A 12668-nucleotide genomic window follows, 5' to 3' on the forward strand; every position below is an offset into this window, starting at 1 on the left:
TCATGGGAAGCTGTAATTGTCATCATAACACCTAAAACTATGGCATCCCTGGGTTTAGTTATCCTGCTCCAGAGGATTGGCAGCTAGTGGAGTAGTTGGACCTTTGTTTCCCCTTCTGTTGCTTAGCAACTGCTGACCATCCTCCTTTCTGTTTTTTTTTTTTTTTCCGTTTTCCCTGTTACAAGAAGAAATAGACATGAAGTTGTCAACAGTTTCCCTTTTGTCACCAAGTTACTGGTTTATATTTGTTATTGACTAGGTGGATGGCAAATGGAGAGGGATTTCTGGATTTCTCTTGGACTGTTCTAAATATCTCTTCTCTAGGAAAGGACTGTTCTCTCCTTAATAAATCTAAACTCCTATCTCTAAGCAAGGCAAACAGGGAAGTTCTGGGTCTGATTTTGCCAAGAAATCCTTATAGGCCCTTAGGAAGGAAACTGTGGGCTGCTGGAAAAGTATGTGGTGTATAAAAGGTTTCATTGTGAAAGTGTGTGCATATGTGAGCATACTGAGGGAAAGGTGGGAGGAGAAGGTCATAAAAAGGGAGAGATTCTTCAACTCATTGGCATGAAAGATCTCAAATTGCCTGTGGGGCTAATGTTTTCATAGGGAAGTGATTTTCTTAATGACTTGGCATTGGCTCTTCTGGCTTCTGTATTTCATGGGGAATAGCTATTGAGCTGGACAGCCTTCCCTTGATGAAAATATCAGTGGGAGCTTCACTTTTTGTACTCCTCTTAGCACTTGAATATTTAAATCAGCTCTATTTTTCTGTAGTTGAAAAGAGTCCCTCACCTATTTTTAAGAGTTCTCTCTTCCTTAAAAAGAAAGTAAGGAAGAAACAATGAGAGGAATGAGAAGTGGGGGCTTTTTGTTTGTTTTGTGTTAACATGCTCTACCTCAGTTGTTTCAAATATAAAGTTCATGATGAGGAATAAATGAGATGACATTTAATGTGTTTAGCTCATCTGTTGACCAGTTAGCTAGGGTTTTAACATGTGTCTACTTTCCTGTTACTTACACTTTTTGATTCTTTAAACTTTACAATTCTGCACGAAAACAAACAACACAACAAAACAAAAGTAAATCTAAAGAAATAGAGAATTATCTATAAAGAATTTTAATTCAATAAATATTCTATGATTATTCTAGGTATGATTACAGTATTTTCCAACCGCCTGGGCTGGCACAACATGGAACTACTACTTTCTCAATTTCAGAAGCGTCTTACATTTGGCATCCAGAGGGAGTTATGTGACCTGGTCCGGGTGTCCTTACTTAATGCACAGAGAGCCAGGTTCCTCTATGCTTCTGGTTTTCTTACTGTGGCAGATCTTGCCAGAGCAAATATTGCAGAGGTGGAGACTGTTCTGAAAAATGCTGTTCCCTTTAAGAGGTAAGAAATTCCCCCCAGTAGTTATTAAATGAAAGATCATTTTGTAAATAATAGATAGAAAATGTGCTAAAATATTTTTTGTTAGATAGTATCATGATGTACATGGTGTCAGTGGAAGAAAATGAAACTGCTTTTTCTCCCTTCAAATTGCTGTCATTTTTTGTGTGTATGTATATTTTTAAAATTGAAGTATAGGTGACCCACAATATTTTATTAGTTACAGTTATACAGTACAGTGATTTGTAAACTCTGTATGTTATGCTCCACTGCTCCACTCAGCACAAGTGTAGCTACTTTCACCATAAAATGCTATTGAATACCATTGACAATATTCCCCATACTGTACATTTTGTCCCTGTGACTTAATTGTTCAATAACTGAAAGCCTCTCTCACTCCCCTTCACCCATTTTATCTATTGTCCCACTCCACCCCTCTGGCAACCATCAGTGTGTTCTATGTATTTATGGGCCTATTTTGCTTTTGGTTTGTTTTGTTTTTTAGATTCTACATCTAAAAGAAATCCTATGGTATTTGTCTTTCTCAGTCTGACTTACTTCACTTGGCATAATACTCTCTAGGTTTATCCATGTTGTCCAAAATGGCAAGATCTCATATTTTTTATGGTGGAGTAATATTTCATCATAGATAGGAATCATTGATAGATATCATAGATCGATCGATGGATCTTTATATGTTTGTTATCCATCATACATCTATGTACATATATATATTATATATGGACACTTGGGTTTTTCCTATATCTTGGCTGTTGTAAATAATGCTGCAATAAACATTGAGGTGCATACATTTTTTCAAATTAGTGTGTTTGTTTTCTTTAGGTCAATATCCAGTAGCGGGATTACTGGATTGTATGGTATTTTTATTTTAATTAAGAAAAGAAAACCATGCTGTTTTCCACAGTGGCTGGTCCAATTTACATTCCCACCAACAGTGCACAGGGGTTCCTTTTTCTCCACATCTTCACCAACATTTGTTTATTTCTTGTCTTTTTGATTCTAGGTGTTCTGAAATGCGTAAGGTGATATCTCATTGTGGTTTTGGTTTGATTTCCTCAATGATTAGTGATGACAAGTAACTTTTCCTGTGTCTGTTTGCTCTCTATATGTCTTCTTTGGAAAAAATGTCTATTTAGGTCCTCTGTCCATTTTTATTTTTATTTATTTATTTTTTAAAAGATTTTTAATTTATTTATTTTGACAGAGAGAGATCACAAGTAGACAGAGAGGCAGGCAGAGAGACAGGTGGGGAAGCAGGCTCCCGCTGAGCAGGGAGCCCCTTGCGGGGCTCGATCCCAGGACTCTGAGATCATGACCTGAGCCGAAGGTAGAGGCTTTAACCCACTGAGGCACCCAGGCGTCCGCTCTCTGTCCATTTTTAAAAAGATTATTTGTTTTTTTGGTGTTGAGTCATATAAATTCTTTCCATTATTGGATATATCATTTGTGGACGTCTTTACCCATTCAATAGGTCACCTTTCCATTTTGTTGAGTCTTTCACACACTGCGTAAAAGCTTTTTATTTTGGTATAGTCCCAAAAGTTTATTTTTGTTTTTGTTTCTCTTGTGAGAGGCGACATATGTAAAAAAATGTTGCTAAGGCCAATGTTAAAGAAATTACTACCTACATTTTCTTCTAGAAGTTTTATGGTTTTGGGTCTTTAATCCATTTTGAATTTATTTTTATATGGTGTAAGAAGTGATTCATTCTTTTGCACGGAGATGTCTAATTTCCCCTGCATCATTTATTGATGAGACTGTCATTTCCCATTGCATATTCTTACCTCTTTTGTCATAGATTAATTGACTATATGAGCATGGGTTTGTTTTGGGCTCTGTATTCTATTTCATTGATTTATATGTTTGTTTTTGTGTCAGTACCATACTATTTTCATTACTATAGCTTTGTAGTTTATCTTGAAATCTAGGATTGTGATACCTCCAGCTTTGTTCTTTCTCAAGATTGCTTTGGGTATTTAGGGTGTTTTGTGGTTTCATTCAAATTTTAGTAGTATTTACTCTAGTTTTGTGAAAAATGCTATTGATATTTTGATAGGGATTGCATTGACTCTATAGAGTGTTTGGGTAGTAGGGACATTTTAATCAATATTAATTTTTCCAATCCATGATCATGTTAATATCTTTCTATTTGTTTTTGCTGTCTTCAATTTCTTTGATCTGTGTTTTATAGTTTTTGAGTACAAGTTTTTTGGTACAAATGTAAGTGGTATTGTTTTCCTTATTTCTGTTTCTACTACATTTTATTAGTATAAAAATGCAACTTTTTTGGTCTTAATTTTGTATTTAACTTTACTGAATTTATTCTAATAACTTTCTGGTGGATCTTTAGGGTTTTCTATGTATAGTAGCATATCACCTACAAATGGTGATAGTTTTACTTCTTCCTTGAGAGTTTAGATGTCTTGTATTCCTTTTTTGGTCTCATTGCTCTGGCTAGGCTTTCTAGCACTGTACTGAATAAAAGTAGGGAGAGCAGACACTCCTGTCTTTTTCCTGATCTCAGCTGAAAAGCTCTCAGTTTTTCACCATTGAGTATGTTAGCTGTGGATTTTTCACATGTAGCCTATATTATGCTGAGGTATGTTCTCTTTAAACTTACTTTGTAGAGAGTTTTTATCATGAACTCATCCTGAATTTTATCAAATGGTTCTTTTGTGTCTATTGAGATAATCAAATTTTCCTTTGTTGATTTGGCATATCATGTTGATTGATTTGTGAATATTGAATTAACCTTGCTTCCCCAGAGTAAATCCCATTCAGTCATGGTTGATGATCCTTTTAATGTATTGTTGAATGGTGTTTGTTAATATTTTGTTGAGGATTTTTGCATCTATATTTATCAGGAACATTGGCCTGTAAGTTTCTTTCTTTCTTTCTTTTTTTTTTTTTTTTTAACATCATTAGTTTTGGTATCAGGGTAATGCTGGCTTTGTAGAATGTATTTGGAAGTTTTCCTTTCACTTCTATTTTCTGGAATAGTTTGAAGAGAGTAGGTATTAACTCTTTTTAAAATGTTTGGTAGAACTCATCTGTGAAGTCATTTGGTCGGGGACTTCTGTTTGCTCGAGTTTGATTCCAGTTCAATTTCATTACTAGTAATTGATATATTCACCTGCTATGTTTCTTTCTGATTCAGTTTGGGAAGACTGTATGTTTCTAAGAATTTATCCATTTCTTCTAGTTTGTCCAATTTGTTGACAAATAATTTTTTGTAATATTCTCTTATAATTCTTTGTACTTCCGTGTTGGTTATTAATTTCCCTTTTTCATATCTGATCTTATTTGTGTCCTCTTTTTCCTTGATGAGTCTGGCTAAAGGTTTATCAGTTTTGTCTGTTCGAAGAACCAGCCCTTTTATCTTTTCTAGTGTTTTTAAAGTCTCTATTTCATTTATTTCACTCTGATCTTAATTTCCTTCCTTCTACTAACATTTACCTTATTTGTTCTCCTTTTTCCAATTCTTTCAGCTGTACATTTAGATTGTTTATTTGAGATATTTCTTGTTTCTGGAGGTCAGGCTGTATCGCTATGAATTTCTCTCTTAGAATTGTTTTCATTTTGTTCCAGAGGTTCTGGATTGTTGTCTTTTTATTTTCATTTGTCTTCATGTATCTTTTGATTTCCTTTGATTTCATCAGTGGCCCATTGAGTGTTTAGTAGTATGCTGTTTAGTCTCCATGTGTTTTTGTTTTTTCCAGTTTTTTTTTTCTTGTGATTGATTTCTAGTTTTATACTGTTATGGTTAGAAGAGATGCTGATATGATTTTAATGTTAAATTTACTGGGACTTGTTTTATGGTCTAATGTGTGATCTATCCTGGAGAATGCTCCACATGCATTTGAACTGAATGTGTGTTCTTTTGTTTTTGTATGGGATGCTTTACATGTATCTATTAAGTACATCTGGTCTAATGTGTTATTCAAAGTCACTATTTCCTTCTTTTTCTGTCTGCATGGTCTATCCATTCATGTAAATGGGGTGTTATAGACCTGTACTATTATTGTATTACTATCAGTTTCTCTTATATATGCCTGTTAATATTTGCTTTATGTATTTGGATGCTCTAATATTGGGTGCATAGATATTTACAAATGTTATATCTTCTTTTTGGATTAACCTTTTTATCCTTATATAATGCCCTTCTTTGTGTCTTTTTATAGTCTTTGTTTGAACTCTGTTTTGTCTGGTATAAGTATTGCTACCCTGGCTTTTTTTTCCCCCTCCTGTTTTTATTTGCATTGCCTGTCTTTCCATGCTTTCACTTTTGGTCTCTGTATTTTTATAGATCTGAAGTGAGTCATTTTTAGGCAGCCTACAACTGGGATTTTGTTGTTGTTGTTGTTTGTTTGCTTGTTTTAAGTAGTCTTCACACCCAGTGTGAAGTCCAGTGCAGAACTTGAACTCACAACCCTGAAGTCAAGACCTAAACTGAGATCAAGAGTCAGATGCCTAACTGACTGAGCCACCCAGGTGCTCCATGGGTCTTGGTTTTGTTTTGGGGTTTTTTTTTTTAAGGTTTTATTTATTTGAGAGGGAAAGCATGAGCCATGGAGGTGGGGGTGGCAGAGGGAGAGGGACAAGTAGACTCATTGCTGAGCAGGGAACCCAACATAGGGTTTGATCCCAGAACCTCAAGATCATGACCTGAGCTGAAGGTAGACACTTAACCGACTGAGCCACCTATGTGCCCCCATGTCTTACTTTTTAAAATTTTTATTTCTTTAATTTATTTATTTGATGGAGAGAGAGAGTGAGTGAGCGACAGACTGAGGGAGAGGGAGAAGCAGGCCACCTGCTAAGCAGAGAGCCTAAGGTGGGGCTCAGTGCCAAGACCTTAGGATCATGACCTGAGCTGAAGGCAGATGCTTAACCAAATCACCCAGGTATCCTGGATCTTATTTTTTAAATCTGTTCTACCACCCTGTCTCTTTTGATGGGACATTAGACCCACCTGTACATTTCAAGTAATTATTGATAGGCATATATTTATTACCCTTTTGTTAATTATTTTCTTGTTGTTTTTGTAGTTTTTTTTCTTTCTTTCTTTTGCTCTCTTTCCTTTGATGACTTTCTATTGTATTTTGTTGATTGTCTTTATTTGTTGTGTAACTATTACAGATTTGGGGTTTGTATTTACAATGTGGTTCATATACATTTTAAATATGTGGCGGTCTATATTAAGTCAGTGGTCACTTAAATTTGAACAAATTCTAAAAGAAAGTTTCTCTTATTTCCCTTTCCCCACATTTTTGTATATATTTTCATATTTTATATCTTTTTATTAATAATTTCTTACTTTTGATTATAGCCTTTTCTTTTTCACTTGAAGTCCCACGTGTTTTACATTTCTTGTAAAACTAGCTTAGTGATGATGAACTCCTTTAACTTTTGTGTTTTGGGGAAACTCTTTATCTTTCCTTCTGTTGTGAATGATAAGATTGCTACAGAGAGTGTTCTTGATTTTGGGTCCCCCCACCCCTTCAGCTCTTTGAATATAGCATGCCACTCTATTCTGGCCTGCGCAACATTTCTTCTGAAAAATCTGTTCATAGCCTTAAGTGGTTTCCCGTGTGTGTAACTTTTTGCTTCTCCTTGCTCTTTTTAGAATTTTCTCTTTACCTTTAACCTATGACATTTTAATTATATATGTCATGGTATGGAACTCCTTAGGTTCATCTTGTTTGGAACTCTGTATCCTTCCTAAACCTGTTTTCTTTCCCCAGGTTAAGGAATTTTTCAGCTATTATTTCTTCAAACAAGTTTTCGCCCCTTTTCTTTCTTCTCTTCTGGGACCCCCATAATGCAAATGTTTGTTCATTTGATGTCATCCTAGAGATTGCTTAACTTATCCTCATTAAAATTTCTTTTTTATTTGCTGTTCAGCTTGAGTGCTTTCTATTACCTTATCTTCTAGATTGCTGCTCATTTCTTCTCATCCCCTAATCTATTGTTGATTCCCTCTAGTGTATTTTTCATATCACTATATTCTTTAACTTTGATTGGTTCTTTCTCATATTTTGTATCTCTTTCTTGAAATTTTCACTGAGTTCTTCCACTCTTGTCTCCAGTCCAGTGAGCGTCTTTAGGATCATTACTTAAATAAACTTTATCAAGTGTATTGTTTCTCTTTGTTTCATAGAGTTCTTTTTCTAAGACTTTGTCTTGTTCTTTTGTTTCGAACATATTCCTATGTCTCCCCTTTTGCTTGATTTTCTGTTTATTCCTCTGAATTGAATAGAACAGCTACTTTTGAACTTGAAGGAAGGATGTATGGTCATTCCTGTATAGTCTTTGTGTACCTAATAACTTTGGCTGGCTGGCTGAAACTGTGGCTGCCACGGGCATGGAGTTCCCAGATACTCCTTGTTTGTGCCGCCCTGGTAGCCTAACTGGAACTGAAGTGGGCTTGGGTCAGGTGATCACAGAGCTCTCTGGAAAGGGTGGGTCTGGCAAGACAGCAAAAACTGAAGTTGGTGCAAGCTGGGGCAGTCCCTGGGCTCTTTATACAGAGAACATCCTGGCAGGATAGCTGAAGCTGAAATGAGCATGGGCCAGGGCTGTTCAGGGGCTGTCTATCCACAGGGTTCACTGAGAGGAAAGCTGTAACTGAAGTGGGTGCAAGCTGGGTGTTCAGGGGGGCTCCATACAAGGAGTACCCATACAGGGTTGCTGGAACTAAGGTGGGTGTGGGTCAGGGATTCTTGGAGCACTCTGTGCTAGAAGAGTATTAGCAAATTGTCTGGAGCTAAAGTAGTATGGGCCTGGGTCTGGGCTACTTTGATCCTGGGTGTACCACCTTGCTGCATCAGCTGGAGCTGTAGTGAGTACTGACCAGGGATGTCCTCCTGGTAGGTGCCACACTGGTGCTGCCTTGGTGAGAGGGTTGGGGCTGATGTGGGCTAGGGGTTTGGGGCTTATTGAGGTAGTAGGCCAGCTAGTATACCCAGACCCTGCTTCTATCTTGCTCTAAAGGTGGAGGGAGAGCATAAACTGTGAAACTTGCAGTCCCTATGACCTGGAAAGAGTTCCAGCAGATCCTCCACCATTTGGCAAAATTCTAAGCGAGTTTCTTTATGTTTTAGTTGCTCTTTGTACTTCTGTATTATGCTAAGTCTACTATTGCTGTGATTATACCTCTTCTCAATACCCAGAACTTTATTGATCAAAATTACTTATATCAATATTAGGACAAACCAATATCACATACTTCTTCATGTGACACAGTGAGAAAAACACAGCATTACTTCTGGAGTATTCTTATAAAAAATGTCTAAAATAAATTTAATTATAAGGAAATATTAGACAAACCTAAATTGGGAGGCATTGTACAAAATAATTGACTAGGGCACCTGGGTGGCTCAGTAGGTTAAAGCCTCTGCCTTCGGCTCAGGTCATGATCTCAGGGTCCTGGAATCGAGCCTCGAATTGGGCTCTCTGCTCAGCAGGGAGCCTACTCCCCCCCCGCCCCCCGCCGCTGCCTCCCTCTCTGCCTACTTGTGATCTCTGTCTGTCAAATAAATAAATAAAATCTTAAAACAAAACAAATAATTGACTAGTACTCTTCAAAAATATCAAGATCATGAAAAACAAAGACTGAGGAACTGTTTCTAATTAAAGGAAGATAAAGAGACATGAAAACTAAGTGGACCACCTTATTCTAGATTGGATTGGAAAAGGGACATAAGTGGAACAGTTGGTGAAATTAGAATAAGATGTGTAAGTTAGATATAGCATTGTATTAATGTTAATTTTCTAAATGGAAACTGGTGTCTGGCACCTAGCTACCCTTTCCCTTTAGTTCTTGGTATTTAAGAGCTAGAAAGCCCAGTTAGCCTTTTGATTGTCTCAGTTTGCTATTAACAACAATTCACAAAAACAAAAAACAAAAAACAATTCACAATGAATTATCTCTGCATATGTATTTTCGTATTTTTGGTAACGTTTCCTCAGTAAATTCCTGCATGTGATTTTAAAAGTTAAGGGTTTATTTCACTTTATTAGATTCCAGAATTGCCCTGCAGGTTACATTCTCACTAATCTATTACCCCATAGCCTTGCCAACAGAATCCATTTTGTTAGAGGTTTTCATTTTATCAGTCTGTTAGATGAGAAATTGTATCTCAGCATAGTTTAAGTGTGCATTTCTTCACTTGTGAGTGATGGTAGAAATGTTTTCATATGTTTCAGAATTTTTTTTTCTTGGTATCTTTGTGAATTATCTGGTTATGTCTTTTTCTTATGTTTCTACTGGGTTTGGTCTTTCCCCCTCTCTTTTTAAAGAATCTTTTCGAAATTGATTAGAGTATTTAGGTGCTTTTATACATATATTGCAAATACTCTCACAAAATTTATGAATTGTCTTTTGACTTTCATTGCATTGTATTTGCCATGCAGAATTTTAATTTTTTATTGATTTTTAAGATCAATATTTTTTCTTTCTTTCTTTTTTTCTACCCTTGAATTATCATAGAAAACTTTGTACTGAGATTTAAAAAAAAAATCATTCATGTTTTCTTCTAGTATTTATAGATTTTAGTTTAGATTCTTAATGCATTTAGAATTTAATTTTGTGTATGGTGTGAAGTCTGGTTCTAATTTCATTTTTTATCCAATGGTTCCTATTTATTAAAAAAGTGTTTATCTTCATTTTAGTAATTTGAGATGCTATCTTTATTATATACTAAATATCCACAAATAATTAGGTTTGTTCCTGGACTTTCTCTTCTACTTAGTATTCTTTTTGTCAATTTGTGAGCAAGTACCATATTTTTAATTATAAAGGCTTTATATATGTTTTAATCTCAGATAAGGCACTTTCTCACATAGTTTTTCAACATTTTTCTGGCTATTCTGTGTATTTGCCCATATGAAAGTTAAAGTGTTTGTTGATATTTTATTGGAATTGGATTGAAACGAAACTTAGAATCAACATCTTTATATTGTTTTGTCAACCTATCCAAGGATAGGTAACATCTTTGATTTTGATCTAGTTTTGTGATTTTCAAGTTTTCAGAACATTTCCTCAAGAAAGTTTTTAGAAGTTTTAGGTTTTGCTCACACAGGTTTTATACATTTCTTGTTAAGGTTTTTACTAAATCTTTATTGTTATTTTAATTGGTGGCTTTCTTCTATGATGTCTTCTACATACTTATTATTTGAGTATGTGAAGACTTTTTGTATATTTTTTATCCTATTTTTAGAATTCTTTTATTGTTTGAATTATTTTTATCATTGATTCTCTAGAATATTCCAGGTGTATTATTGTATCATGGCAAATAGCTATTTTACTTCTTCCTTAAGAATTCACGTGCTTGGGGGAGACAAACCATAAGAGACTCTTAATCTCACAAAACAAACTGAGAGTTGCCGGGGGTGGGGGGTAGGGAGAGGGTGGAGGGGGTTATGGACATTGGGGAAGGTATGTACTATGGTGAGTGTTGTGAAATGTGTAAACCTGGCGATTCACAAACCTGTAGCTCTGGGGCTAATAATACATTATGTGTTAATTAAAAAAATTTAAAAATTAAGAAAAATAAACTGAAACATAAAAAAATCACATGCTTTTAATTGTTTTCTCTTAATTGCATTAGCTGATACCTCTAATATGTAGTAGTATTAGGGATGGTGATAATAGTGGGAATTTTTGCTTTGTTTGGGATCTTAGAGGAAATGCCTCTGGTGTTACTTTAGGAGGGTATTGTCTTCAGGACTATGATGTGTGTGTATATATTTAGGTTTATATGTATGTATTATCATTTTAAGAAAATGTACATTAAATGAAATTTCCTTGAGTACTTCTATCATGATTGGGTATTGAATTTTGTCAAAGGATTTTTTAGTATCTATGGAGATATTGATAGGGTTTTTCTCCTGTTTCACCTATTAGCACAGTACATTATATTAATAGATTTCCTAACACTGAATCAATCATATGTTCCAAAATAAATTTAATTTGGTCATCTTATTTTATTACATGATGTTGGTTTCTGTTTGCTAATGTTTAAAATGGTTACTTTTGCATTGTTATTTATAAATAATATTGGTCTATATTTTTCTTGCTTTGTGTGGTTTTTTGCACTATCTTTATTCAAGTTTTGGTATCAGACTTTCTTCATAAAAAATAATTATTTTTTTTTATGTTTTTAGTGCTTTGCAGTAATTTATAGAGTCTTGAGACCAGTACAAGGTTTGATATGTTTACTGTATGAAACTATCTTGCATGGTTAGTTCTCGATCATTTTGTCTGTTTCATTTTTTCAGAAGTTAATCTCTCTAAGCTTTCTATCTCTAGAGTCAATTTTAGTAATCTGTATTTCCCTAGGAAATTATCATTTCATCTGGTTTTTCAAATATATTTTTATAGAGACTTATTTGTAAGTTAGTTTCTTAGGAATTTTAAGTATTTTTTCTTTTTCAATAGTTATTCCTTCTTTGTAATTTTCTGTTTTATGAATTTCTACTTTATGATTTTTCTTAATCAGATTAGCTGGTGGCTTATCTACTTTTGAAATTCTTTAAAAAGCCAGGATTTTGTTTTATTAGGTCTTTTTTTAATGTTAGTGATATATTTTATTTAAACCAATAAATCCAAAATATTGGCATTTCAACTTGTAATCAATACAAAAAATCAATGAGATATTTTATAGTCCTTTTTATACTTAGAAGAAATGGATGTATTTGAAACTTGCAACACCTATCAATTCAGAAGCTCTACTTAAATTAGAAAAAAGGATAGGTATTTAGATTTAATGTAACGTATGGTTGAGAAAGTAGATTCACAGAGTCAAATATTTCCAAATAACCTAAAATTTGACCAAAAATTGAATAGAGCATAAAAATAATTTGTCTTTAAAGTTTGTTTTTATAAAACCTAGTTTTTTAGAATAATTTAGCTTTAAAGCAAATTGTACCAGTTTCAAAATTATATCCATGTTATAATTATATCCAAAATTATATCCACCAACTCATGTCAACTCTCTATTACTAAATTTGAGTTCTAATGAGCGCTACATAAATTTGAAAGAATCTTTAAATTTATCAGTATCAACAAAATGTTCTATGAAAATGTTATAGTTTCTGCAGCTCCCCATCATAAAATACTATCAGTTATAATTAAAGTCTTCTTCATATAGAGTCATATTAGGAAAAAATGTGTAAAATTACTATTGATCTGTATTATGAAAAGTTTAAATTTTAATATAAACTCTTGCATTGCTTAGCTAAGTAACAAACT

The 12668-nt window shown here is 34.2% G+C and overlaps 1 protein-coding gene across 3 annotated transcripts in view; it reads left to right on the forward strand.

Annotated features, from left to right (window-relative positions):
* Positions 1-12668, forward strand: part of LOC309869542 (DNA polymerase theta-like) — a 130888-nt gene that overhangs the window by 44030 nt on the left and 74190 nt on the right. For all 3 annotated transcript variants that reach the window (XR_014314247.1, XM_082740922.1, XM_082740923.1), the window contains one exon: positions 1153-1396. Coding sequence is in view for 2 of the 3 variants with exons in the window: in XM_082740922.1 (XP_082597048.1) it covers positions 1153-1396 (244 nt within the window). In the remaining variant the exon portion in view is untranslated. The remainder of the gene's footprint in view (positions 1-1152; positions 1397-12668) is intronic.

The sequence above is a fragment of the Mustela nivalis genome (genome assembly GCF_964662115.1).
Source record: "Mustela nivalis genome assembly, chromosome: 1".
Classification (NCBI taxonomy): domain Eukaryota; kingdom Metazoa; phylum Chordata; class Mammalia; order Carnivora; family Mustelidae; genus Mustela; species Mustela nivalis.